Source organism: Syngnathus floridae, chromosome 6, assembly GCF_059516105.1.
Source record: "Syngnathus floridae isolate MCC-2025c chromosome 6, RoL_Sflo_1.0, whole genome shotgun sequence".
In the NCBI taxonomy this organism is placed as follows: Eukaryota; Metazoa; Chordata; class Actinopteri; order Syngnathiformes; family Syngnathidae; genus Syngnathus; species Syngnathus floridae.
This window is the reverse complement of record NC_142418.1, coordinates 1,161,444-1,186,985: the sequence shown is the minus strand read 5'-3', so window position 1 is coordinate 1,186,985 and position 25,542 is coordinate 1,161,444. Positions and strand designations below refer to the sequence as shown.

The following is a 25,542-nucleotide window of genomic DNA, read 5'->3' as shown; positions in this document are numbered from 1 at the left end:
AAATATCCTCTTGCAGGAAGGAGATTTCAGACCTCCATTCGAACATCGCTGCACGCACAGCGACGAATGGACTCTCCACCTGCAGGTGTCTAAAAGGACTTGTCTCCCGTGTGGTTCTTGCAAAATAAGTTGGAGTGAGCAAATCTCTAACACATTCTGTCACAGCTTTGTGTAGAAATCAATCCATCTTACAGAGTTAACTAAACCACAAGTTTGGAAATTCCAATAATTTCTTGACAACATTCATATATAAAACTAGAATCTAAAATTTAGATTGGATGGATTGATTTAGATTCTAAATCAATAAATATTTATCCAAATGGGAAAAACTCTCAAACACTGGCAAAACTATAATTGTGACACCAACAGAGTCAAGTTGGATAATGTTCATGGTGTTGCAGCACCATGTCTTCTGTATTTTATCATTGTGGCACCCCGTCCTGTTTTTTCGATCCAATATTATTATAAACCAACTTGTAAGGGTGCTATTCTGTGGAAAATACCCCATCTCCCCAAATGGTGACAAAATAATGAAAAAAATGGTACTTATTCCAACATAGCTACCAAATTTTCCACACTATAAGGCTCACTTAAAAACCTCCAATTTTCTCAAAAGCCGACAGTGCGCCTTATAATCCGGTGCTCCTTATAAATGGACCAATATGGATTTGTGGATGAGGACTAACTTATTAAAGTAAGCTTTACGTGTTTATTTTGTGTATTGTGTGATATTAACGTTTGAGCAACGTTGAGTTATTGATATATTGTTATTGTTTTTACTATTTCGAGTGTTACTATATTGTGATTACATTAACGTTTGAGCAACGTTGAGTTATTTATTCTATGCACCTTATAATCCGATGCGCCTTATACCGTAATTTTCAGACTAAAAGTTGCTTCGGAAATAGGTCGCATTAGCCATAAAATGCACAAGAACGTGAAAAAAACATATATAAAACGCTCCGGAGTATAAGTCGCATTTTTGGGGGAAATTTATTCGACAAAATCCAACACCAAGAACAGACATGAACGAGCAACAACGGGCTAAACGATAGGTATGCTAACGTGACATAAACACAAACGAAGAGCTGAGAACGGGCCTGACGTAACATTCAGAGTTATTAAAAAAAACTATTACATAAATAACACGTTTATAAAACCATCTGTGTCACTCCAATTCATTAAATCCATCGATCGTCCTTTGTCAACAATGGGTGCGCGCCGCTGACGGCGCTTGCACTTCAAAATATTCCACAGGCCCAGATAAGGATATATAAATTATATATCAAATAACTATTATATAAGCAATAATATTATCAAACCATCTGTGTCACTAAATCATTAAATCCATCAATCAAATTCCTCGTCCTTTGTCAACAACGCCGCGCGTGCGCCCTGACGTCAGGCTCGTCGTTATTCCACTGATCTAGTATATAACGATATTGTAGCGTTAAAAAAGTACAAGGAAAGATGTGGGTTTGGTAAACGGCTCTTTATTTAACAAAACAAACTTCCAGGCGTGTGGCGGCGTGGACTTCCAGCCACGGAGGTGGAAGAGAGATCCATAGAATAGGACCGGGCGTGCGTAAAACCCATGACCGAGCCCCATCTACCGTCCCCGGACAGCCACCCGGCCGAGTGCCGGCCCCCGACTTCTATCCACGGAGGTGAAAGAGAGCGCCGTAGAGTAGGACCGGGCGTGCGTAAAAGCCATAATAGTTTTTCAAACCTTCTGTGTCACTCCAAATCCTTAAATCCTTCAAACTCTTTGTCCTCCGTGTCACTTAGAAACAAAACCGCTAATGATGCCGGTAGTACGTGGGGCCCTTCGTCATCTTCGTCATCCCGTGATCAATCTTTGTCCTTTTTGTGTCGCGTGCTGGCGCCACCTGCGACAGGATCACGCCCACCTTTCAGTGGAATTGCCGTCACCTGCCACGGGCTCATGGACAGCGCTATATCAGCGCCGCCAGCGCAGACCCGAGTGTCAGTCTGTCCCTTGATGCTGCTTCGCTCATCAGTCCCTGAGTTAGTGACTCGCTTGACTATTTGAAATCCCGCAGAATTGTTTGTCCTCCCCAGCCCGATCGCCGCTCCAGCGCCAGCTGTTCCCATCATCCCCTTCCACAATAAAGTCTGTCGCTACGCACTTGTCTGAACTGTCCGATCCCTTACATTTTGTAAACAACCGCCGCGCCACGCCGCGCTGCTGACGTCTCTTGAAAATCAAATTACAGTAATCCCTTGCTACATCGCGGTTCGTTTATCGTGGTATCACTTTTTTTTTTGAAATTGTTTTAAAAAATTCACATATAAGTCGTTCATTATAAGTCGCCCCCCCACAAACTATGAAAAAAAACGCGACTTATAGTCTGAAAATTACGGTATATGGACAAAGTTTTAAAATGGGCCATTCATTGAAGGTGCACTTTATAATCCGGTGCGCCTTATAGTGCGGAAAATACGGTAGTTAATAGTAGTTTACGTTGCTCAAGTACAGAAAAGTTAGCTTGATGACTGACTCCTTAGCTAGCTACTTACTCACTTCAACCTCATAAAGTCTATTCTTCATGGAAGCCTGTACTTTCCGTTTCAGACCTGCCAGCACACTAACACAACTCTAGTAGAGTTGTAGGATTTCCGACCTTTTTTCACTCTTATTGTGTTTACATGTTACTTGCAGCACCTTGGACATGGAAGTGAGGTGTTGGTATCTTGTGATGTCACACTAGCCATCCCCATAAAACAGCAAAGCAATATGCTTGCATGACCATGTACCATGCATCAGTAATGTGTTAGAGCCAAACACACCTTTCAGAATTATGATAAAAAAGTTCTACTTTAGTTTTACTGGACCATTACATGTGGAAACATATATTAGAGTCCTAAGGTTGAACTTTAAGAACAAATTAGTTCAATCAGGATTAACACAAAGGTTTCAGGTTTCCACTAGAAAGCATAAAAAATGTGAGAAAAGCATACAAGAACAAGTTAACGATTCGAGGTTAATCAGAGGCACTTGAAATTGCAGTGGTGGACACCGTCCGTGACCCACGTGGATCCAGCCTGGCCCTTGTTGGCGAGAGACAATCAGGGTTCAGATTATAATTTGCAAGTCACAAGCAAGCAGAGACTGCTCGCTGCAGAACCACTGGGTGGAGCTGCTCCAGAAACAGTCCAGCCCACCAGAATCAATCCCGACATTTTCCACCAAAGACAGCCCCGCCAACTTCTTGTTTATTTATTTATTTATTTATTTATTTATTTATTTATTTATTTATTTATTTATGTATTTATTTATTTATTTATTTTACATTATCGCAAATGAATTGATTTACAATCTAGTCGAGCAAATAATTCTCAAAGGTTTGAATGCATTGTCTCTCAATTTCCTTCGATTCTCGTGGACCAATCAAGATGAGGGATTTGCAGCGGATTACCCCCCTCGAAGACACTGCCAGGACAATCGAGGGCACCTCCTGCAGCTATTCGCTTTGAATTGGACATCCACTTTTTCTTTGATTTTTTTTTACATTATGTATTTTATGTGCCCTCTCTGCATCCATTGCAGCCTGGTGATCCTGAAAGGGGGATCCTCCCATCTGTGGTCCCTTCTCAAGGTTTCTCATTTTTCCCCTAGTAGGGTTTTTTTGAGTTTTTCCTTGCCCTCTTGGGAGCTTAAGATCAGGGGATGCTTTGAGAATAATTGTCAATTTGTTTTGTATATGTGAAGTCCTTTGAGACTGCTTGTGATTTAGGGCTATGTAAATAAACTTGACTTGAATAGTTTAATGACCCATAATGAACTGTTCAATGCATGCCTGATGTTTTTCTAAATTACGGACCCTTCCAAGTGCATCTAAGAATGCTGAATGCTTGATTATATCTTATGTTTTGCCTAATGCTTGATGTGACGTCGTATGTTGCCTAACGCTAGACGCCAGCCTTGGATTATTGGAGAAAGTTCTGGACAGAGGGAAATGTTTTGCCTAACAAAGAAAAGATATGGTTGGAAGCATGATTAACTGAGAATGTGACGAAATTAAGTAAATGCACAGAATGTGAAAAGAATAAACAAATGCATGGTCAAAGTCAAAGTCAAAGTCAGCTTTATTGTCAATTTCTCCACATGCCAAAGACACACAAAGAAACCGAAATTTCGTTCCCCCCTATCCCACGGTGACAAGACATGGCCCACAATAGACAATCAAGTAAACAAGTAAACAACAGCGTGCTGAATAAATAATCTTGCTTCGTTGGTCATCGAAAATGCTCTGAAGAGGGGCGCTTTTTTGTCCTTCAAATGCTGCACCGATGGCCGTATTCCTTTTGTCTTTTTTACTGAGTGTACCACTTCAAAACTAAAAAATGTTAGTGTACACATGTTTTTGTTAGTGTAAATATGTTTTTGTTATTGTATATAAGTTGTTTTGTGTTATTCGGGCAAATAAATGCATTTGCTATACAGACACCATGTTTGTGTCATATGTTACGACACAAATGACCCCCCTGTAATATCTCTGGGTCCCGTTAAAGAACAAAAGAAGGATGCCTCGTTTGGATGTGTTGATCGTCTTGTACTTTATTGCCAACTCTGTACTCGCAACACCGTTCACTGTTGTACACCAACCCCTTGCCACCGGGGGCGCTACACATACATGGCACAGTATATTCAGATCTGCTGTGAACATTACATCACTCTTTTCTTTTTTTTTTTAAACAATAGACAAACCTGAATGCAGTTTTTGAAACAGAAGACAAACTTGAATGCAGTTTTCCTTATAGATTCTTTACTGCTAATTTGTTCGTAGTCATACCTGAAAACAAACCTCTATAGTGGGACAACACAGCTTAATATTTTGTTCATAAACCCTGCTCCAATAAAACAGTTTACATGGCATCAAACCTCACTTCCAAATTTAGTTTAAACGTTTTCAGTGTATGCAAAAATTCGAGATTTTCGAGTAATCATGAAGATACGAAGGAGGGCGTCTATTGTGTTGCGACGGATATCGAGGAGGTGGGGTGTCCTCAGCAGGTACGTTGCGGCTATGGACGGAGTCTGGCGGAGCGTTCTGCAACGCAGCATGTATCTTTTTGAAGGAGGATAAGTTCCTTGTGATGGAGTGTCCATCTTTTGTTGCTGTAATCATTGAGCCTTTGATCTTATATTTTGTATGGTTCAGTGTTGTAGGGTGTGGTAAGCTTGTTGTGCTTGGGCTGATGGTAAAGCACTGTGTCACCTGGGGTGAAGGTGCTAGGTGCTGCATGACGACGTGTGTCAGCGTAGCAGCATAATCTTTTGCTCTGATTGTGTGATCTGAGCTGATGACTGTGGCTGTGGGAATTTTTGTGTAGATCTTTTGTTGGAACAACAGTTCTGCTGGTGAAGCATCTGTAGTGCTGTGTGGTGTGGAACGATATTCCCTGAGGAAGGTGTTGAGATGTTGTTTCCAAGGAATGTTCAGAGTTCCTGAGAGAGGGATGCTCTTGCCTAGTGTGCACATAAAACGCTCGGCAGTGACGTTAGCTTGAGGCCACAGTGGTGTGGTCTTGCGATGGTGGAAGCCTAAATAAGTTGCAAGCTTCGCAAACTGGTCATCATTAAAAGTGGGGCCATTGTCCGTCATAAGGACCCTTGGAATGCCAAATGTGGAAAACACTTTGTCCATGACTGTGTTAGCAGAAGTTGAGTTTACTTGTATGTACATTGTGAACTATGTCTTTTCACCGTGGGATAGTGGGAACGTAATTTTGATCTCTTTGCGTGTCTTGGCATGTGAAGAAATTGACAATAAAGCAGATTTTGACTTTGAACTTCAACCACTGGGTACCGGGTGTAATCATCTACAATGACCAGCAGATATTCTCCAGTGGGAAGAGGTCCATAAAAGTCTGCACTCGTGCTGTGCCAGGGAGCTTCGGGCAGCTCTGACATCTGTAATGGCTCCATGTAACTGGTGTGTTTGCCTTGCAAGCTATACAGTTGTTGACCATGGCCTCTGCTTGCTGGTCTATGTTTGGGAACCACACTTTTGTTCTGAGAAGTTTTTTTGTTTTTGATGTCCCTCGTGTGCGAGCTGTAGGACTCTGTTTTGTAGGGTCGAGGGGATGACGATTCTTATGTTTCTCAGAATGATGTGATGTCATCAGCGGTAAGTTAAAGGTTGCTGGTATCAACTGAGTATGTTGCTGTGATCGTGTGCGTCTTTAACTCAAAGTGAGTATATACATTTCATTGTTGCTACTCTCCACTGTTGTGCCGTTTGTCCGATCGCGGTTTGCTTCGTGCGCGCGCCTTTTGATTGACAGCTCCGGCGCACTCATAATCGACTGAGTATGTTGCTGGGATCGTGTGCGTCTTTGACACAAAGTGAGCATATACATTTCATTGTTACTACTGTCCACTGTTGTGTCGTTTGTCCGATCGCAGTTTGCTTCGTGTGCGCGCCGTTTGATTGACTGCTCCGGCGCGCTCTTTTAAGTTTGCCTCACATCGTACGAGTAGCCATTACGCAGCAGCACGGCGACTAACGGTTGCCAGCAATTTTTGTTGTTGTCTCGATCGATGACTTATGTTTGGTGTGTTGCCGAGAGTATTTCATTTGTATTTATTTATTATTATCTTTTGCCAATAATTCAGTAAAGCTATTATAACTGAACCATGTCTTCCCTCCTGTGTTCTGACCGACACCCGGGGGCGAAAAGAGCATAACCATCCGAGTCAACACTCCTCAGGCTCCCCAACAATAGCGGTAGCAGTTTGCATTATTTTATTGCAATGTTTTTCCTTACTCAGATTTGTTTCAAGACTACAGTTACAGTTAGACTTTACTTTGATGGTTAATGCAGTTATTGCGATTTTGTTGTTTTATCACAGTAGATTGGTTTATTTACATTTCAAAAACCAGAAGCCATTCATTTACAAATGTGATTGCACTTTAGTTTACATATTTAAATGTTCAGATATTAAGATGTGATATACAGTTTTTGCATGATTTGAATAAGGCAAAATAAAGGGCTTTTTCCCTCGAATATATTGTTATAATCATTTGTTCAGATGTACTGTAATTATAAAAATTTAATTTGGTGTTCAAAAAGTCTTTTTTCAAACTTGAGTCTTGAAAAAGAGGGGGTCGTCCTATAATCAGGGTCGTCTTATATTCGGGCCATTACGGTGTGTGTAATTTTTACTAATTAGAGCTATACAATTGCAGCGTATAAGGGTGGTTTTTACTTTGGTTAGATGAGCGAAGGGCCCCGTTGCTTACAAACAAAAATGTTGACTCTATGGTCAAACTTTACAGTATTTTTGAAAGACACAGGTTACAACCCTAGTGTTCAAGCGCACATTTCCTCTGTAGAAGTCCGAAGAGTCCGACCTCCCACATTTGTATCGCCTTCGACACGTAAATGACGCTTTGGCGTCAAGCTTCCCGTCATTGTAGGCCCCTCGTGATTGAAGCCAGACGGCAGCCGTATTACGTTGCCATCGTTACCAGGCTCGGGTACCCGCGGAGAGCAATGAGAGCTTCTCAAACAAACGACTTTTTTTGTTTGTATTGACGAATACATTACCTCTATATCGTGAATTATTGCTTTGTCGACGGTTCTGACAACCAACATGGACGAATGTTTAGGTACCGCTCAGATGTATATCTTAAAGAAGAAAATTAAATTCTTACAGATAATAAATTCTTACAGATAAAATATACATGTAGCGCTTTTCCCAAACGTAAAAATAAAACTGTATGCCATATATGGTGGGATTTTCGCCAAAGAGACAGGAAATAACGTGAAAATATCACGGTGAAATATAATCAAATTAGGCAGCGTCACAAGTTGGCAACGTAAGATGGCTGCCGGTGGCTTCACTCCTCCGGGTGGCGAGCGAGGTGTATCGTAAAGTCAATTCTATATATATGTCCGTGGACAGGGCGGGGTGACGTTTTGGTTCCGGAATAATGGCTGCAATGAAACAAGAAATGTACGCGATGTCGATCCCTAACGCTCTTGTTTACACCGGAGACAGCAATGACAGTGTTTGACGTCGCGGAGTAAAGGCAGGGGAGAAAAGTGTCTGCGGCGCCTGTCGAAGAATACAATGAGGACGCTATTTACATTCTGTTTGTTCCTTTTTATCAGCGAAGCGGACGGTACGTGGGCCACTGTAAGTCACATCAACCGCGGCAACCTCTCCAATTTGACGGCAGATAGCAGCAGGTATCTCACCATTGGGGATGGTTCGTCACAGGAATTTGAGTTCCCTGAAAACACCAAGGGTGTGATTGTAATATCCACCCAATTTCAAAGCCAAGCAGCCAGCAGGAAAGGCCACCAGAGCTGGAAACAGACTGTGACGGTGCGCTCCTTAGATCCAGAGGTCCTCTCCATCTTGAATGTGACAGATAGTGGCCATGCAGGACCTGGAAGGAGCTACATTATCAGTATCCACTCTGGTTTTCCAGGACGAGCCCAGCTTGAGATCCAGCTGCTGGGACTAGACCAGAATTCTGTGCCCATTTTGATCGAGGAGAGGACGGATTACTGCATTGTGGTGGCCCCTGGGAATGATGACCCAGCCACACAACTCATCCAGTCAGGAGGACTATCCCATTTCTCAGAGAACCCTGTGCTATTTGCTTTGCTTCCCCTCATTGTTATCAACAAGTGTGCCTTTGGGTGCAAGGTGGAGGTGGAGGTACTAAAGGCTCTAGTGAAGAGCCCCGTGCCACTGGTACTCGGGGTGATTGGTCAGTTCCTGGTGATGCCATTGTATGCTTACAGCGTGTCTCGGCTGGCCTTGCTGCCCAAAGCGCTCTCATTGGGCCTAGTGATCACATGCTCCACCCCAGGTGGCGGAGGCGGATACCTTTACAGTCTGCTGCTCGGAGGAGACGTCACCCTTGCCATCTCCATGACCCTGGTGTCAACAGTGGTGGCGATGGCAGCCATGCCCCTGTCATCAACTCTGTATGGACGTCTGCTGGGGGTGCATGCGGCACTGCATGTGCCGTTCATAAAGATTCTTGGCACCCTCCTCTTCATTGCCATCCCCATTTCACTTGGAATGCTGGTCAAGCTACGCCTGCCTGCCCTCACTCGTGTCTTGCTAGGACTCATACGGCCCTTTAGCTTTGTCCTTATTGTTGGTGGCATCTTCATGGCTTACCAAATGGGCGCATCTATACTGGCCAATGTCAGGCCTCCGATTGTGGCTGTTGGCGTGACTGTGCCTTTGCTCGGGTTGTTCGTTGGGTCAGTTCTGGCTAAATTAGTGGGACTGGCACCTTCGGAGAGAAAGACAGTGAGCATTGAAGTGGGTGTCCAGAACAGCTTGCTAGCCCTTGCTGTCATGCAGCTGTCCTTCCGCCGGATGGAGGCCGACTTTGCGTCACAAGCTCCGTTCATTGTGGCCCTGACGAGCACCTCTGAGATGCTTCTCGCAGTTCTGGCCTATTACACCCAGCACTGGTTGTGTGGGCCCACTGTCCCTAGAAGTTACACCTGATTGTTAATGCAATTTTGTGACCTTGGGAAGAAAAAAACCACACCTTATACCATTTTCCTTTTTTCCCCATCATGAACAGGACAGTTGGCTGACTTTTCTTATATCACCCTTTTCAGATTTTTAATGAAAACCAATGGCCTTATAACCTCCAGAACTATATTTGTCTCATTTCTGTGTATATTACACCATGAGTTACATTGTGTAACAATTCACAAAATAGAAATACCCAAATAAGACAATCTATTTTTCTACTAAATTACTTTTTGAAACAAAACTTGGATTCATTTTCATCCTGTTACAAGCAGTTCAATGTGTCTTTGCCAGTTGTGGGAGAATGGTGTAAAATGGGTGGGGGGGTGGGGTTAATTATTTGCTATTGATTGTGTTTGATGGATCTATGTATCCACACACTTGAATATAAAGAGACAAAATGAATAAAAAAAACATGACAAAACAAAGTTTTACAGCGTGTGCAATTAAAAAATGTGGCTTAGTATATGATAGATGTAGCACACAGATGTCAAAGTCAAGGCCCGGGGCCCAGATATCATTCTAGGTGGGCCACAAAGACAAATTCTGCATCGAATTCATGTTAATTCCAAAATTTCAAATTGTTTTCACTTTTGAAATATGGAGATATTGTTAATAATTCGTATTATCATTTTTTTAAATCATTTTTATTTTTAAATATTTGATTTGATTTCAATATTTTATTTTTAATTATTTGTTCATACATTTATTTGAGTTGACAATTTTGATGGCCCTATGAGGCAAACTATGACTATGATGCGGCCCGCGACAAAAATAAATTTGACACCCCTGATGTAGCAGAAAAATGCCAACTGCGTGGAGTAGTCTTACACACCCCTGGAATGTTTTTGTGGAATAAAAAAATGAAAAGCTATATCATTTGAAAACTTTTCACCAGGGGTCACCAACACGGTGCCCGCGGGCACCAGGTCGCCCGTGAGGACCGCATGAGTCGCCCGCAGAACTGTTCTAAAATTAGCTCAAAATAGCGGCACTTGTCAGTGAGCTGCATCTATTTATTTTACAGTCAAACCTCGGCTTTCGAACGTCCCGGTTCTCGAAATAATTGGAATTCGAACCAAAAAAATTCGAGATATTTTTGCTTCGGTTGTCAAACAAAATTCGGAGGTCGAACCTCGCGAGATGAGCCGGGAAGACCCGAGAAAACCCGACCGCGCGGCCTGGATGCCGACTGAGTCCGTTGTTATTGTATTTTCGTTACTTTGAGGATTGTATTAACCCCTAATCATGCCTCCAAAGAAAGCAAGTGGAAGCAGTAAAGCCATCCTAAAACAAAAAGACGCTCTTAAAGCAATGCTACAGTGGGCGCCCGGCGTGCGGCGGTTGCGCGATCGGACCAAATTAAGAGCCCTGCGCAATGAGTTCCACTTAAATTTTGGAAAGTACATCAGGACTTTAAAAATATCTAGTAAATTTTAGCGACGGCTCTGTCACAATAATGCGACCAACGCGGTGCAGTTGCGCGGTCGGCGACGCGCTACGGTTGCGCGTTCGGCGGTGCGCTGCGGTTGCGCGATCGGACCAAATTAAGCTCCCTGCGCCCTGAGGTCCACTTAAAAGTTTTAAAGTACATCAGGACTTTAGAAATATTTTCTAAATTATAGCGACCTCTCTGTGACAATAATGCGACCAGGGCGGGGCAGTTGCGCGGTCGGCGACGCGCTACTGTTGCGCTTCGGCGGTGCGCTGCAGTTGCGCGATTGGACAAAATTAAGCTCCCTGCACACTTAGGTCCACTTAAATTTGGGGAAGTACATTAGGACTTTAAAAATATTTTCTAAATTTCAGCGACGGCTCTGTCACAATAATGCGACCTGCGCGGTGGGCGACGCGCGACGGTTGCGCGTTCGGCGGTGCGCTGCAGTTTCGCGATCCGACAAATATGCGCAAATGAAAAACTGCTTAAAAAAGGCGGGGGGTTTTTTGTCTTGAAACGGATTTAAAAAAACAAAAACATTATTTGTAATGGGAAAACCAGATTCGGAATTCGACCAATTCGCTTCTCGAACCGCCTTCTGGAACGGATTGTGGTCAAAAACCAAGGTTTGACTGTATTTTTGCTATTCTTGTTAATATCACACTTACATGTGAACTGGAAATGACAATAATAACACATAGTAAAAGCCAAATTAAGCAAATTGGCTATTTCAGAATTGTGTGTCAAACTGGTAGCCCTTTGCCTTAATCAGTACCCAGGAAGTAGCTCTCGGATTAAGAAAGGTTGGTGACCCATGCTTTACACCATGAATCTACTACACACTTAAAACATACTATAAACAGTAAGAATAAACAATTGAAGTTATGTTGTTTCACAAGTGTGCATATCATCTCAATGCAAAGTAACAGAGATGGGCATCGTCTTCTTTCTCTTAGTTCTTTTCTATTTCAGCCTCACTCAGTCGGTCCGAATCAGCCAAACGCTGCAAATAACGGACTTAGTGGTACAAGGTCACACGAAATTGCTGCACAGGTGGCACGCAGCCAAATAAATAAAAAATAAAACCGTTGTATACCTTTTGGTGCCACAGAAGACAATGTCCCACGTTTTTGTCATATCAATGATCCACGCTGTACGCATGTGTGTGTCTGTCGATCACCACGCTGTACGTGTATGTGTCTGTTGTTTTTATTTTTTTTAATTTGGCTGTGTGTTTGCTTGTGCGGCACCTGCTTGCAAGTACAGCTTGCTGTAGAACCAAAAGGGTGGAGTTTCCCCAGAAACAGTTCAGCCCACCAGAATCAATCCCTCCATTGCAGTCTTCCACAGCCAGCCTGTCCCCGGAGGTTAGTAGTAATCACTCGATTGAAAAGTGAGCGACTGATTTGATTGACTGAAGTAATGTGACTTAAGAGGCTGCTCGTTGACTTCAACTTAATGGCTGTAAGTAATATAGCATAAACATAATGAAGTGCTTAAAATGTGTTCCTACACACATATCAGTAGGTCAACATCAGCATTAAGTTATTTTTAAAATGTTTATCGTGCAATGTGTGGTAAACTCGGCTGTAAATACACTCGGTCATTACAGTACATACATGTTAACGAAGTTAGGGTGGTAGACATTCCCAGTGCACTTAATTAGCACTAAAAAAATAAAATTAAAATGTGTTCAGTGTGTGTTTTTTGATAAATTCTAGTAACCTTTTACCATATTAAAATAATGTGCTTGTGTGTGTGTTTGACCTGAACAGATTCATCAGACAATACTACAAAGAGGGCAGGATCCCCCTTCAGTCTTTGAGAAGGTGCACAGGGTGTTGCAGCAGTTTTCACTGCATCCTTTTGTAAAACTGTATTTTCTGATTTTTACAAGGTCAGGTACCATGAATTGAATTGAATTCCTTTATTGTCACGTTAACGCAGTGTTAACTGTGAAAATTTGTTTGGCAGCTCCACATGACAGATAATGCACATACATATATATAACAGTATAAAGTACAGATAAAATGCAATACAAAAATGTAATAATAAACAAGAATCAAATCTGTGTTTGAGCGATCAAAGTGCAAAGTGCATAAGGCGAGGGGGTAGGGGGCTGGATATTGCACTTGTTGCTGTGTGTGTGTGTGTGTGTGGGGGGGATCTGTGTCAGTCTTTGCATGGGAGGAGCAGTGGTGGAGTGACGGTTTTAACAGCCTGATGAAAAAAACTGTTGCTCAATCGTGAAGTTCTCGATGTTAAGAAGCGGTACCTTTTACCAGAGGGGAGTGGGAAGAACAGGGCATGACCAGGGTGTGTGGAATCAGTACTGATGTTTTTGGCTTTTTTATTGAGTCGACCTGTGTAGATATCTTCAAGGGAGGGCAATGTAGTCCTGATTATCTTCTCTGCCGTCCTCACCACCCGCTGCAGGTCCTTCCTGTCCTTTGCAGTGCAGCTGGTGAACCACATTGTATAGCAGTAGGTCAGGATGGACTCGATGGATGCTCTATAAAAGTTAACCAGCAGGGGGCGTGGAATTTGATGCTGTTTCAGCTTTCTGAGGAAGTAAAGCCTCTGGTGTGCCTTCTTCACCTGTTTCAAGGTGTGGATGGACCAGGTGAAGTCGGCTGAGATGTGAATTCCCAGGAACTTAAAGTGCTCCACTCTCTCAAACTCCTCACCTATAATAGAGAGGGTGGGTGGCACAGTCCTTTTGGCTTTCCTAAAATCCACAATTATTTCTTTTGTCTTGGTGGTGTTAAGTTCCAGGTTGTTCTAAGAGGACCAGTCGATCAAATGTTTGACCACCCTGTAGGCCGACTCATCGTTGTTCTTAATCAGTCCTACAATAGTGGTGTCATCAGCGAACTTAACGATGGTGTTTGTGGGATGGATGGGGAAACAGTCATGTGTGAACAGAGAGAAGAGAAGCGGGCTGAGGACACACCCCTGTGGTGTTCCAGTGTTCAGTATGAGTGTGGAGGAAAAGTGGTCTCCCATCCTGACGCGCTGTGGTCTGTTGCTGAGGAAGTCCCATATCCATGCACACAGTGAACTGTCTAAGCCCAGGTTGTGCAGCTTTGTGACCAGCTTCTGGGGACGGACCATGTTAAATGCTGAGCTGAAGTCCACAAATAGCATTCTCACACAGGTGTTTCTCTGATCCAGGTGAGTGAGGGCTGTGTGGAGCACCATCATGACTGCACCCTTTGTTGACCTGTTTGCTCGGTAGGCAAACTGGTACTGGCCGATGTTGGCTGGAATGGCGGACTTGATGGCGGGAAGGATGAGTCTCTCAAGCATTTAGTGATAATAGGGGTAAGGGCAACCGAGGCGATCGTCATTCAGGCAGATCACTGTGTTCTTCTTGGGTATAGAGACAATGATGGCAGATTTAAGACAGTTGGGAACCACGGCCTGCTGGAGCGAGAGGTTAAAGATGGTCGTGAATACCTCCGCGAGCTGGTCTACGCAGGCTTTAAGTACCCATCCCGGGACACCATCTGGGCCAGGTGCCTTCCTTGCGTCGACTTTCCTCAGTATGTTTCTGACTTGTTGTGGCTGGAGCTGTAGTCGGCCCTCATCCGCTGGTGGAGCAAGGATTGGGTTTTCCCTGCTGTGATGGTCGAAGCGGGCAAAGAACTGGTTCAGTGCATCTGGGAGGGTGCTATCTGATGTTACTGTGGCTGTGGTGTTGTTATTGTCCCTAGTCAGGGCCTTAATCGCTTGCCACATACCTCTGGAGTTATTTTTTGTGAAGTGTGTCTCTATACGCTTTTGGTAGCTGTGCTTGGCCTTCTTGATGCCCCTCCGTAGGTTTGTCCGTGCTTCCTGCTTTGCAAAACTGCCAACAACTCAGGAGCGCCGGGCCACTGCGTCTGTGCGCGCCGCCATCTTGCAATATCTGCAAAAAACCCATGTCAGCATTGCTGTCAAACATAAAGGTATGTACGCATTATTTCAAGTTTCTCAAGTCAGTTCTATTCCCTATGTGTGTGTGTGTGTGTGTGCGCGTGCCCATACAATGTTTAGAACTGTATGCACCCTTCTGTGCTTTGCATGTTTTAGCCTATCATGCCTTCCCCAAACCTTCAATCAATGTATTATGGCAGAGGTCCCCAGTCCACGGACCGATACCGGTCCGTGGGTCACTTGGTACCGGGCCGCCAAACCGCACAGAAAAAAAAAACATTTTCTTTTTTTTTTTTATCGACGATCAATTCATTCAGGTCAAGACGCTCGTCCCGGTGAGATGTTTCCCCAGTCGAGCCCGCAAAGCTAGCAAAAATGAGTAAAAATTTATTTTGAAAAATATTTTTAAAAATTGGCATTTCTCTCTCAATAACATCCGTCGGTGCATCTGTGTTAATTCGAGTCAAGACGCTCATCCCAGAGACGTGACGTCACGCCAGTCGAGCCCGCGAAGCAAGCAAAAATGAGCAAGAAACAGAAATGTTTGGAAAGCTTCTTCGGAAAGGGAAAAAAGCCCAATGAAGAGACGGACGAAGAAGAAGCTACGACTTCTAAGAAAAGGAAAGCTACATTTAAAAATTAATTTCTGGAGTCCTACTTAAAATATGGATTTATCGCCACAGGTGACTCTGACGAGCCAAGCCCACTCTGCATATGTGGCGGCGACAGGCTAGCTAACGAGGCAATGAAGCCTTTAAAACTGCTTCGGCCCGTGGAGACCAAGCATCCTGCATTAAAAGACAAATCTTAACCACTTCGCGTGTCATTGTCTCCGATTACGCCTCGATGGGACCGGCTCGTTTCTGAGAAACAAGCTCAGTGCTCCCACTAATTCAACATAATGGTGAGTATTACTATAATGTGATTTATACTTGTTTTTATGCCAGTCGTATCATTTTATTTCATCGTATTCATTATAAATGCATTATTTATTTATATAATTGTATTATTTATTTATATAAAGGGCGGTCCGTGAAAATATTTCTGACACGTAACCGGTCCGTGGCGCAAAAAAGGTTGGAGACCACTGAATTATGGGATTACAAGAGGGCAGGTGGTAGAGAGCTGCCACATCCCTGACAAGATGGTCGCTGCATACACTGCACTTCCCAGAAGACCTCACTGCTCTGACAGGTGTATGTGGTTAGGTCCCTAGATTGATCCCTTGCAGCAGATAGGAGATCAGAGAGGGACAGCGGACAGGAGGTGCTGGAGGTAGACGGAGCTGAACAGCCAGAACAGCCAAAGACATGACGTCATCAACAAGGAAAGTGATTTGACGAAAAAAAGAAAGACATCATTTTTTGAACATTTTGTTTGCATCCTGGAGGAGTCCCAGGACCCTCCTCCTACCAAGGGTATTTGTCACCCTAGGCAACTTCCAAAAACAGCATACATTTGCGGCCTGGATGGAGTGAGGTGTGAAGTATCTCATTTGCGTTTGAAGAGACAGCACCAAAATGACTTGCTCTGAACGGCACCTCAGAACAAGTATAAAAGAGGGACCTGTGATGCTATCAGAACGAGGAATTCAAACAAAAATATCGCTGTTCCACTTTATATAGACCACAACTGAATGAGTAAAACATAAAACAGAAGAATTTATAAACGTGATACGTACGCACGCTTTAAACATTCAGTCATTCATTTATCTTCAATGACTTGTTTCTAGGGCTGTATGTCTTCTAAATATTCTCATAATAATTGAATTCCATGAGAGACACGATTACAACATATCTTGTCGTTTTTCTTTCACAAAGAAATACTTTTACTAGAACAAGACTGGTAATCCCAAACTACTTAATCAAAAATGCATACTAATAAAATAATATAATTATTAGTTCATTAATAATGACTGACCGAAAGTGTTTCAGCATCTTAGCCGACTGTATCTGATTCCAAGATGGGAAATTACAGTGCAGTAGAAGTATTATCGTGACAACATAGACTGTCAGGAATAAACTATACATTCAGAATAGCAATATAAATAGTAATCTGTGATGGCATGGGCCAGGAAAGATCATAAACTGCGTGGACATCGTTGTAGATATTTATTGGGGAGGGGACAGGGGCATTGACAATTCTGCTGTGGATGATGATGCAAATATTCATCTTTGACAAAAGTTCTAGGGCTTATTTATCTATGAAATCCCTCCATCCATCTGCCCGAGTGTGATTGTAGAAATTAAATAGAAAATGCAAAAGGAAAACTTAGACTCGATCCCTGGCCGCCCGCTCCCCTGCCCAGGTAACATATCTACTAAACCAGCCATCCCCAACTCCCGGGCCGTGGACCTATACCAGTCCGTGGATCATTTGGTACCGGGCCGCACAAGAAAGAATATCGTGTTGGCCCGAATATAAGACGACCCTGATTATAAGACAACGCCCTCTTTTTCAAGACTCAAGTTTGAAAAAATACTTTTTGAACACCAAATGTAATTTTCATACAGAAAATAATTACAGTACAGCTGAAACAAATGATTATAACAATATATTCAAGAGAAAAAGTGCAAGCGCCTGGTGGCCGGACCTTCGCCCATGGGGCCCGGCTGGACACAGCCCGAAAAGATCCCCCTTCCCCTGGGCTCACCACCTGTAGGAGGGGCCAAAGGGGTCAGGTGCAAAGCGAGCTGGGCGGTGGCCAAAGGCGGGGTCGGTCCGATCCCCGGCTGCAGAAGCTGGCTCTTGGGACATGGAATGTCACCTCTATGGCTGTAAAGGAGCCCGAGCTGGTGTGTGACGCAGAAAAGTTCTGACTAGACATAGTCGGACTTGCCTCCACACATAGTTTGGGCTCTGGTACAAGCCCTCTCGAGAGGGGCTGGACTCTCTTCCACTCTGGAGTTGTCCACGGTGAGAGGCGTCGAGCAGGTGTGGGCATACTTATTGCCCCCTGGCTGGGCGCCTGCATATTGGGGTTCACCCCGGTGAATGAGAGGATGGCCTCCCTCCGCCCTCGGGTGGGGGAAAGGGTACTGACTGTTGTTTGTGCCTATGCACCGAACAGCAACTCAGAGTACCCACCCTTTTTGGGGTCCTTAGAAGAAGTGATGGAGAGCGCTCCTTCTGGGGACTGTATTGTTCTACTGGGTGACTTCAATGCTCACGTGGGCAATGGCAGTGAGACCTGGAAGGGCGTGATTGGGAGGAACGGCCCCCCCGATCTGAACCCGAGCGGTGTTCTATTATTGGACTTCTGTGCTCGACACGGATTGTCAATAATGAACACCATGTTCAAACATAAGGGTGTCCATGTGTGCACTTGGCACCAGGACACTCTAGGCCGCAGTTTGATGATCGACTTTGTAGTCGTGTCATTGGATTTGCGGCCGCATGTCTTGGACACTCAGGTGAAGAGAGGGGCGGAGCTGTCAACTGATAGCCATCTGGTGGTGGGTTGGCTCTGATGGTGGGGGAAGATGCCGGTCCGACCTGGCAGACCCAAACGCTCTGTGAGCGTCTGCTGGGAACGTCTAGCAGAATCCCCTGTCAGGAAGAGCTTCAACTCCCACCTCCGGCAGAGCCTTTCCCATGTCCCGGGGGAGGCGGGGGACATTGAGTCCGAGTGGACCGTGTTCCGTGCCTCCGTTGATGAGGCAGCCGACCGGAGCTATGGCCATAAGGTGGTCGGTGCCTGTCGTGGCGACAATCCCCGAACCTGCTGGTGGACACCGGCTGTAAGGGATGCCGTCAAGCTGAAGAAGGAGTCCTATTGGGCCGTTTTGGCCGTGGGACTCCGGAGGCAGCTGACAGGTACCGGATGGCCAAGCAGAACGTGACTTCGGCGATTGTTGAGACAAAAACCAGGGCGTGGGAGGAGTTGGGCGCGGCCATGGAGAATGACTTCCGGACGGCTTCGAGGAGATTCTGGTCCACCATCCGGCGTCTCAGGAGGGGGAAGCAGTGCATCATCAACACTGTTTACAGTGGAGATGGCGTGCTGCTGACCGCGACTCGGGACGTTGTGAGTCGGTGGGGAGAATACTTCGAAGACCTCCTCAATTCCACCGACACGCCTTCCATTGTGGAAGCAGGGCCTGGAGACGCTTGAGGTGGACTCTCCAATCTCTGGGATTGAAGTCACTGAGGTAGTTAAAAAACTACTCGGAGGCAAGGCCCCAGTGGAGGATGAGATCTGCCCAGAGTTTTTAAAGGCTCTGGATGTTGTGGAGCTGTCCTGGCTGGCACGCCTCTGCAGCATCGCGTGGACATCGGGGACGGTACCTCTGGATTGGCAGACTGGGGTGGTGGTTCCCCTCTTTAAGAAGGGGGACCGGAGGGTGTGTTCCAACTACAGAGGAATCACACTCCTCAGCCTCCCTGGTAAGGTCTATTCAGTGGTGCTGGAGAGGAGGGTCAATCGGGAGGTTGAACCTCTGATTCAAGAGGAGCAATGTGGCTTTCGTCCTGGCCGTGGAACAGTGGACCAGCTCTACACCCTCGGCAAGATCCTCGAGGGGGCATGGGAGTTTGCTCAACCAGTCCACATGTGTTTTGTGGACTTGGAGAAGGCGTTCGACCGTGTCCCTCGGGAAGTTCTGTGGAGGGTGGTTCGGGAGTACGGGGTGCCGAGCCAACTGACAAGGGCAGTTCGGTCCCTGTATTACTGATGTCAGAGTTTGGTCTGCATTTCCGGCAGTAAGTCGCATTCGTTCCCAGTGAGGGTCTGACTCCGCCAAGGCTGCCCTTTGTCACCGATTCTGTTCATAACCACTTCACTGGTTTCTTTTATATCAAACAAATTGTTTTAGGTTCATTACCTGACATGTTTTGGCGGTTTCTTCCGCCTTCATCAGAGTGTCACTGATGTGATAGTGACGCGTCTTTATCAGCTGATGGATGAAGGCGTGGCTCACCTGTCAGATTTGACAGGTGAGTCACGCCCTTTGCTGTCCATTCACCTCTCCAGAATGCTGTTCCAGGTTGGAGAGAGCATATAGGCTCCCTCATCCCTGTTGATGGTCCTCGGGCCCGGGTTGCGGATCTCAATGGCCTTCCTGATCCAACGCTGATGTTTATTTTCTTCAGTGCGGATGACTCTGGCCTTTTCCCAGTCCATGATGTGGTTTTCTCTTTTACAGTGATTGGTTATGGCTGACTTGTAGTGTTCCTGTTCTGCTTGTAGTTTTATTGCTCTTGTTTGTCTTGTTGCAGTCTCCTTCTCACACTCCTTCTTATGTTCTATTTTTCTTGTGATGAAGTTCCTCCCTGTCTCCCCGATGTATGATTTATTGCATGATTTGCATGGAATTTCGTATATGGAATTGCATTTGTTTTCCGGGTTGACTTTGTCTTTTGGGTGGACCAGTATTTGACGGAGTGTTGTATGTGGTTTGATAGGTGTGGTTATGTTGTATTTATTCATAGCTCTTTTGATGCGTTCCGTAATTCCTCTCACATACGGCAAAATCACCATTCCGCTGGGTTCTTGTTTCCGTGTTTGTTTCTTTCTTTTCCCCTGTGTTTTGTATCTTTTGTTTTTTACCTGTTCTGCACCTTTAGTTATTGCCCATTGTGGATACTGACATTTTTTGAGTGCATGTTGTATGTATTGTTCTTCCTGTGCTATGTCCTCCGGATCCGTGATTATGGTTGTGCGTTCGTATAGTGTTCTGACAACTGACAGTTTATGTATAGTGGAATGTTCTGATGTCCAGAGGAGGTATTGGTCGGTGTGTGTGGGTTTTCTGTGTACTTTTATTTTTATGTCTCCGTTGTCTGTGTGGTGTATGTTGATGTCTCGAAAGGCTATGGATCGGTCTGTTTCTTCTTCATGGGTGAATTTGATGTTACCGGTGGTGTCTATGGTGTTGAGATGGTCTGTGAGGTGTTGTGTATGTCCTGTTTTTGTTTTTTTTCTAGAATGTCATCGACGTAGCGTCTCCATAGCGTGGGTTTGTATGTGTCCGGAGCTGTTAAGAGTGCCTTTTGTTCCAGATATTCCATAAAAAAAATGCACATGATGGCAGAAAGAGGGTCTCCCATGGGGAATCCCTCTTTTTGCCTGTAAATTGTGTTTCTGTATTAAAAGTATGTGGAGGTGGCGATGAAGTGGAGCAGTTGGGTGATGTCCTGTGCTGTTAGGTTTGTGCGTTTTTTAAGTGTCCTGTCTGCTGATAGTCTGTCATGTACTATGTGTATGGTGGCATGTGTGGGTGTTTTTGTGAAGAGTGAAATGACGTCGTGTGATATGAGCATTTCATCTTTCTGTACCTTTACGTGTGTGATTTCTGTGGCGAGTTGTTTCGAGTTTTTGTCAAAAGTCAAAGTCAGCTTTATTGTCAATTTCTCCACATGCCAAAGACACACAAAGAAACCGAAATTTCGTTCCCCCCTATCCCACGGTGACAAGACATGGCTCACAACAGACAAACAGTAAACAAGTATAACAAAAGCGTGCTGAATAAATAATGAATAAATAACACAACAATAAATAAATAAATAATTAATTAAGAGGAGCGTAAAAACGCGTACAGCAGACATTCCCGAAAATAGCGCAACAGTGCCGCACGCTACGCAGAAGGGGGTAGCGAGTTCAGGGCCCTAACAGCCTGGAGAAAGAAGCTGTTGGCGAGTCTGGTGGTGCGGGAGCGCAGGCTCCTGTACCTCTTCCCAGAGGGCAGAAGGTCAAACAAGGAGTGAGCCGGGTGACTCACATCTCTGGCAATCGAGGTTGCCTTGCGGGCGAGATGGGAGGTGTAAATGTCCTTCAGGGAGGGAAGCGAAGCACCAATAATCTTACCAGCCGTATTCACTATGCGCTGCAGGGCCTTCAAGTTCTGTTCAGTGCAGTTACCACCCCAGACAGCGATGCAACTGGTGAGGACGCTCTCAATGGTGCCACGGTAGAATGTAGACAGGACTGCCTGAGGAGCACATGCACGCCTGAGCTTCCGCAGGAAATACAGGCGGCGCTGAGCTTTCTTTGCCAGTGAGTTTCTTTTGCAGTGTCGATCCGTGAGTCCTAGTCGTGGTTTTATTTATTTTTGTGAGTGCTTTTGAAAGGTTGTATGTGACTGACCCTATGCTGTCTACGATGGGGCGGAGAGGTGTACCTGGTTTCTGAATTTTTGGTGTGCCATAGATTCTGGGGATGATGTTTGCTGTGGGTATTAAGTGATTGTATGCCTGTTTGTTTATTTTATTTTCAATGAGTAGTGGTTTGAGTAATGCTTTGAGTTTGTTTTTCTTGTCTTCTGTTGGGTCTTTTTGTACTACTTCGTAAGTGTCATCCTGTAGTAACTGTTGCATTGATTCTTCGTAAGTGTCTGTGTCCATAATTACTGTTGTTCTACCTTTGTCCGCTGGGAGGATTGTAATGTCTTTATTTTTTGCTAGTGTGATCATTGCGTTTACTTCCTGTTTTATAATGTTACTGGGTGGTGATTTAGCCGTTTTTAAAATATCTGCAACTTCATTGCGTAGTGCTGCTTTTTGTCCTGGGTTATGTATTTTTTCGCATGCTAACTCCGTGGCTAAAATGAAATCATCGACGGTTATGTTTTTGGGTGTGATTGCGTAGTTGAGTCCTTTTGCTAGTATGCTGCGTTCTGCCTGGGTGAGTTTGTGGCGTGACATATTGTGAATCCATTTATCGTTGATATGTGTGTGGTCCGATTGTGCCTTCTTTTGTGCAATGAGTCTGTCCAATTTCCCCATGTGTCGATTTTTTGTGGCAGCGAATTCCTGTTTGTGTATATTATCTAAATGTCCGTGTAGTGTTGTTTCTGTGTTATTGTCCAGGGCATACCGGTGTTTGAATTGTTCCGTCAGCCGCTGTAGTTCATCGTTGATGTTGTTGAGTTTGTTGGTTGTGCAGCGTATCCGTTCTTTGACCAGAGTCATCTGCACTCTTCTGATAATCCTTTCCACATTCCTGGTCGGGATTGGGTTCTTGATTGTCAGGCTGGCCGGCGTTACCTCTTCGTCTCGGCAGTGTAGATTGAACCTCAGGTGGTTCCTGTAGCGGGCTCGTTTTTTCATCAGCTTTTCGAGGAGGTGAAATTCGAGGAGGGCGTGACTCACCTGTGACTCACCTGTCAAATCTGACAGGTGAGCTCGCCTTCATCCATCAGCTGATAAAGACGCGTCACTATCACATCTGTGACACTCTGATGAAGGCGGAAGAAACAATTTGTTTGATATAAAAGAAACCAGTGAAGTGATTAAAAAAAGGAAAAACAAGACGAACTTAGTACAATCTGTTCATAACCTTTATGGACAGAATCTCTAGGCGCAACGGAGGCGTTGAGTGTGTCCGGTTTGGGGACCTCAGCATTGCGTCTCTGCTTTTTGCAGACAACGTGGTGCTGTTGGCTTCTTCAAGCCGTGATCTCCAGCTCTCACTGGAGCGGTTCGCAGCCGAGTGTGAAGTGGTCGGGATGAGGGTCAGCACCTCCAATGTAATGTTCTGACTACAGACAATTTATGTATAGTGGGGTGTTCAGATGTCCAGAGGAGGTATTGGTCGGTGCGTGGGGGTTTTCTGTGTACTTTTATTTTGATATCTCCGTTGTTGTCTAGAAAGGCTATGGATCGATCTGTTTCCTCTTCGTGAGTGAATTTGATATTGCCGGTGGTGTCTGTGGTGTTGCGATGGTCTGTGAGGTGTCGTGTATGTCCTGTTTTTACTTTTTCCAGAATGTCATCTACGTAGCGTTTCCATAATGTGGGTTTGGAAATGTCCGGGGCTGTTGAGAGTGCTTTTTGTTCCAAGTCCTCCATGAAAAAGCTGCACATGATGGCAGACAGTCGGTCTCCCATGGGGAATCCTTCTTTTTGTCTGTAAATTGTGTTTCTGTATTGGAAGTATGTGGAAGTGGCCTTTGGAAAGTTTCGACAACTGAATGGTTAAACTTTTCAGAGTCAAGGAAAGGTAAAAGCTTTAAACAAAGTTAATAATTCTAGTCTACATTCCAACATAATCACACGATCAAGATAATTTGTCAACCCTAACAGCGCCGTCGCTGAAACTTAGAAAATATTCCAAAATTTGAGTTGAACTCCGTCAATTTGTTTGTTTTATTATTCGTCAAGCTAAATTTGCCAAGTTGATTTTCTGATAATTTGTATGCATATTTTATGTTCAGAATTTATTTTCCTAATTGTAATTCATTGCACATTGGACATTATTATGTTTACTTAATTTGTTGCACTGGGGACTTGTTTGGATGTGGCACTTTCTGTACAGTGATGTACCTGCTGTCAAGTGCAGCTGAAATTGCCAAGACATCAAACAATCTAGGCTACTGCAATAATTCTACTACAATACTAACGGTTATGTTATCAACATAATCCAAGTGAAATTGTTCAGAGAAGAAGTGCTTATTGGTCATTGAAGAAGATAAAATGTTTACGTTCCAGAAGTGTCTGTGAAGATTTGGACTCATTCACTTTGATATTGTGCAGCCATCGAGGTACGGCATTTTTGCTAGCCGTATTGTTCGTACTTAAGTTTATGTGTGGTTTATTGTACGTTTTATGTTTATTGTATGTTTATTGTTCCTTTATTACTTTTTGTGAATAATATCCTGTAAATATGTTCTATATCTCTATGTCTGTTTATAGTTTGACGGAGACGAATGAATAATAAACGTCTGCTGTAGCAAGAACTATAGTGTAGTCTATCCGGAGGGAGTGATAGATACAATCGCCCCTGAGAACCCATGCCTAGCAGCGACGGTATTTGACGGCTGTTGTAAGAGTTTCCTTTCACAATTGACGTGCAAAAACAATAATATGAGTTTTCAGCACCAGGTTATCCCTGACAGTCTCCCATCCATGTAACAACCAGGTCCGAAATGTAGAAGTCGTTGGGACTACTATTCCCATAATGCATTGCATGTAATATGCGCACGAGAATTGGAAGTAAACAAAGCTAGAAGCAACACGTCCGTGTCCATTGTGATCATTATACATGGTGTGAAAAGTGACGAACTGTAAGTCTCCGCGGTAGTTTGAGCAGAAGTGTTAGCTAGCGAAACGTTCTCTTGCAGTTTGAACCGGAACTGACCGCTAGGAAGACTACGACAGAGCCCCGAGCAGAGTGCTAGCTCGTTAGTACCAGCACACAGGCAAGTGAGGCGAGCAACCTGAGGTCCCGCCCCCCGACCGTGAAAGGGAGAGAGAATCAAGGGAGATGGCGACAGCTGCGCAACTCACACCCCCAGACCCATTTGACTTTTCACGCATATACATAACACATACGCTTATTGTATATAAAGCAGTTAACCAAATGTCTGATTTTGTGTTTTTATGTGCCAAAATAAAAACAAGGAATAAAACACTCAAACACCAGACAAGTTTTAAAATATAAGTTTATCAAAATAATAATACTAATAAAAGTACATTTCAAACCAGCAATGTAATGTGAAATTGCAGTAGGTAGATTGGATAAAAATATTTAGGCGTATCAATGCATACACGTTTAAAATTTCCTTTAAGTACAGGGCCTGGCAAAATGATCTGACACATTTGTAGGTTTAATAAAATGCAAATAAATTAAAGAAACAAAAAAGTTCATTTTTTAGTTTCGAAAAGTACATATCATGCCATTTTGTTTTGTTTCGTTTCATTTCATTTT

The 25,542-nt window shown here is 44.2% G+C and overlaps 2 protein-coding genes, 1 long non-coding RNA gene and 1 pseudogene across 4 annotated transcripts in view; 2 read left to right on the top strand and 2 right to left on the bottom strand.

Moving 5' to 3' along the window:
* The first annotated feature begins 7,908 nt into the window (after nt 1-7,908).
* On the top strand, nt 7,909-9,859 carry slc10a3 (solute carrier family 10 member 3). The gene has a single exon (XM_088378610.1). The coding sequence runs from the start codon at nt 8,105-8,107 to the stop codon at nt 9,509-9,511; it is 1,407 nt and encodes a 468-aa protein (XP_088234736.1). The 5' UTR covers nt 7,909-8,104; the 3' UTR covers nt 9,512-9,859.
* A 27-nt stretch (nt 9,860-9,886) lies between these two features.
* The window catches only part of LOC148395923 (uncharacterized), a 40,374-nt gene continuing 24,718 nt past the window's right edge, over nt 9,887-25,542 (top strand). For both annotated transcript variants that reach the window (XM_088378608.1, XM_088378609.1), the window contains exons 1-4: nt 9,887-12,443; nt 12,755-14,929; nt 15,215-15,276; nt 15,361-15,801. The gene's annotated coding sequence lies outside the window, so the exon portion shown is untranslated. The remainder of the gene's footprint in view (nt 12,444-12,754; nt 14,930-15,214; nt 15,277-15,360; nt 15,802-25,542) is intronic.
* On the bottom strand, nt 16,102-19,227 carry LOC148395925 (uncharacterized; annotated as a pseudogene).
* LOC148395924 (uncharacterized) lies at nt 21,229-24,122 on the bottom strand. The gene is made up of 3 exons (XR_015859051.1): nt 22,986-24,122; nt 22,711-22,920; nt 21,229-21,826 (listed from the first exon to the last, which is right to left on the bottom strand). It is a non-coding gene; the product is annotated as an uncharacterized LOC148395924 (long non-coding RNA).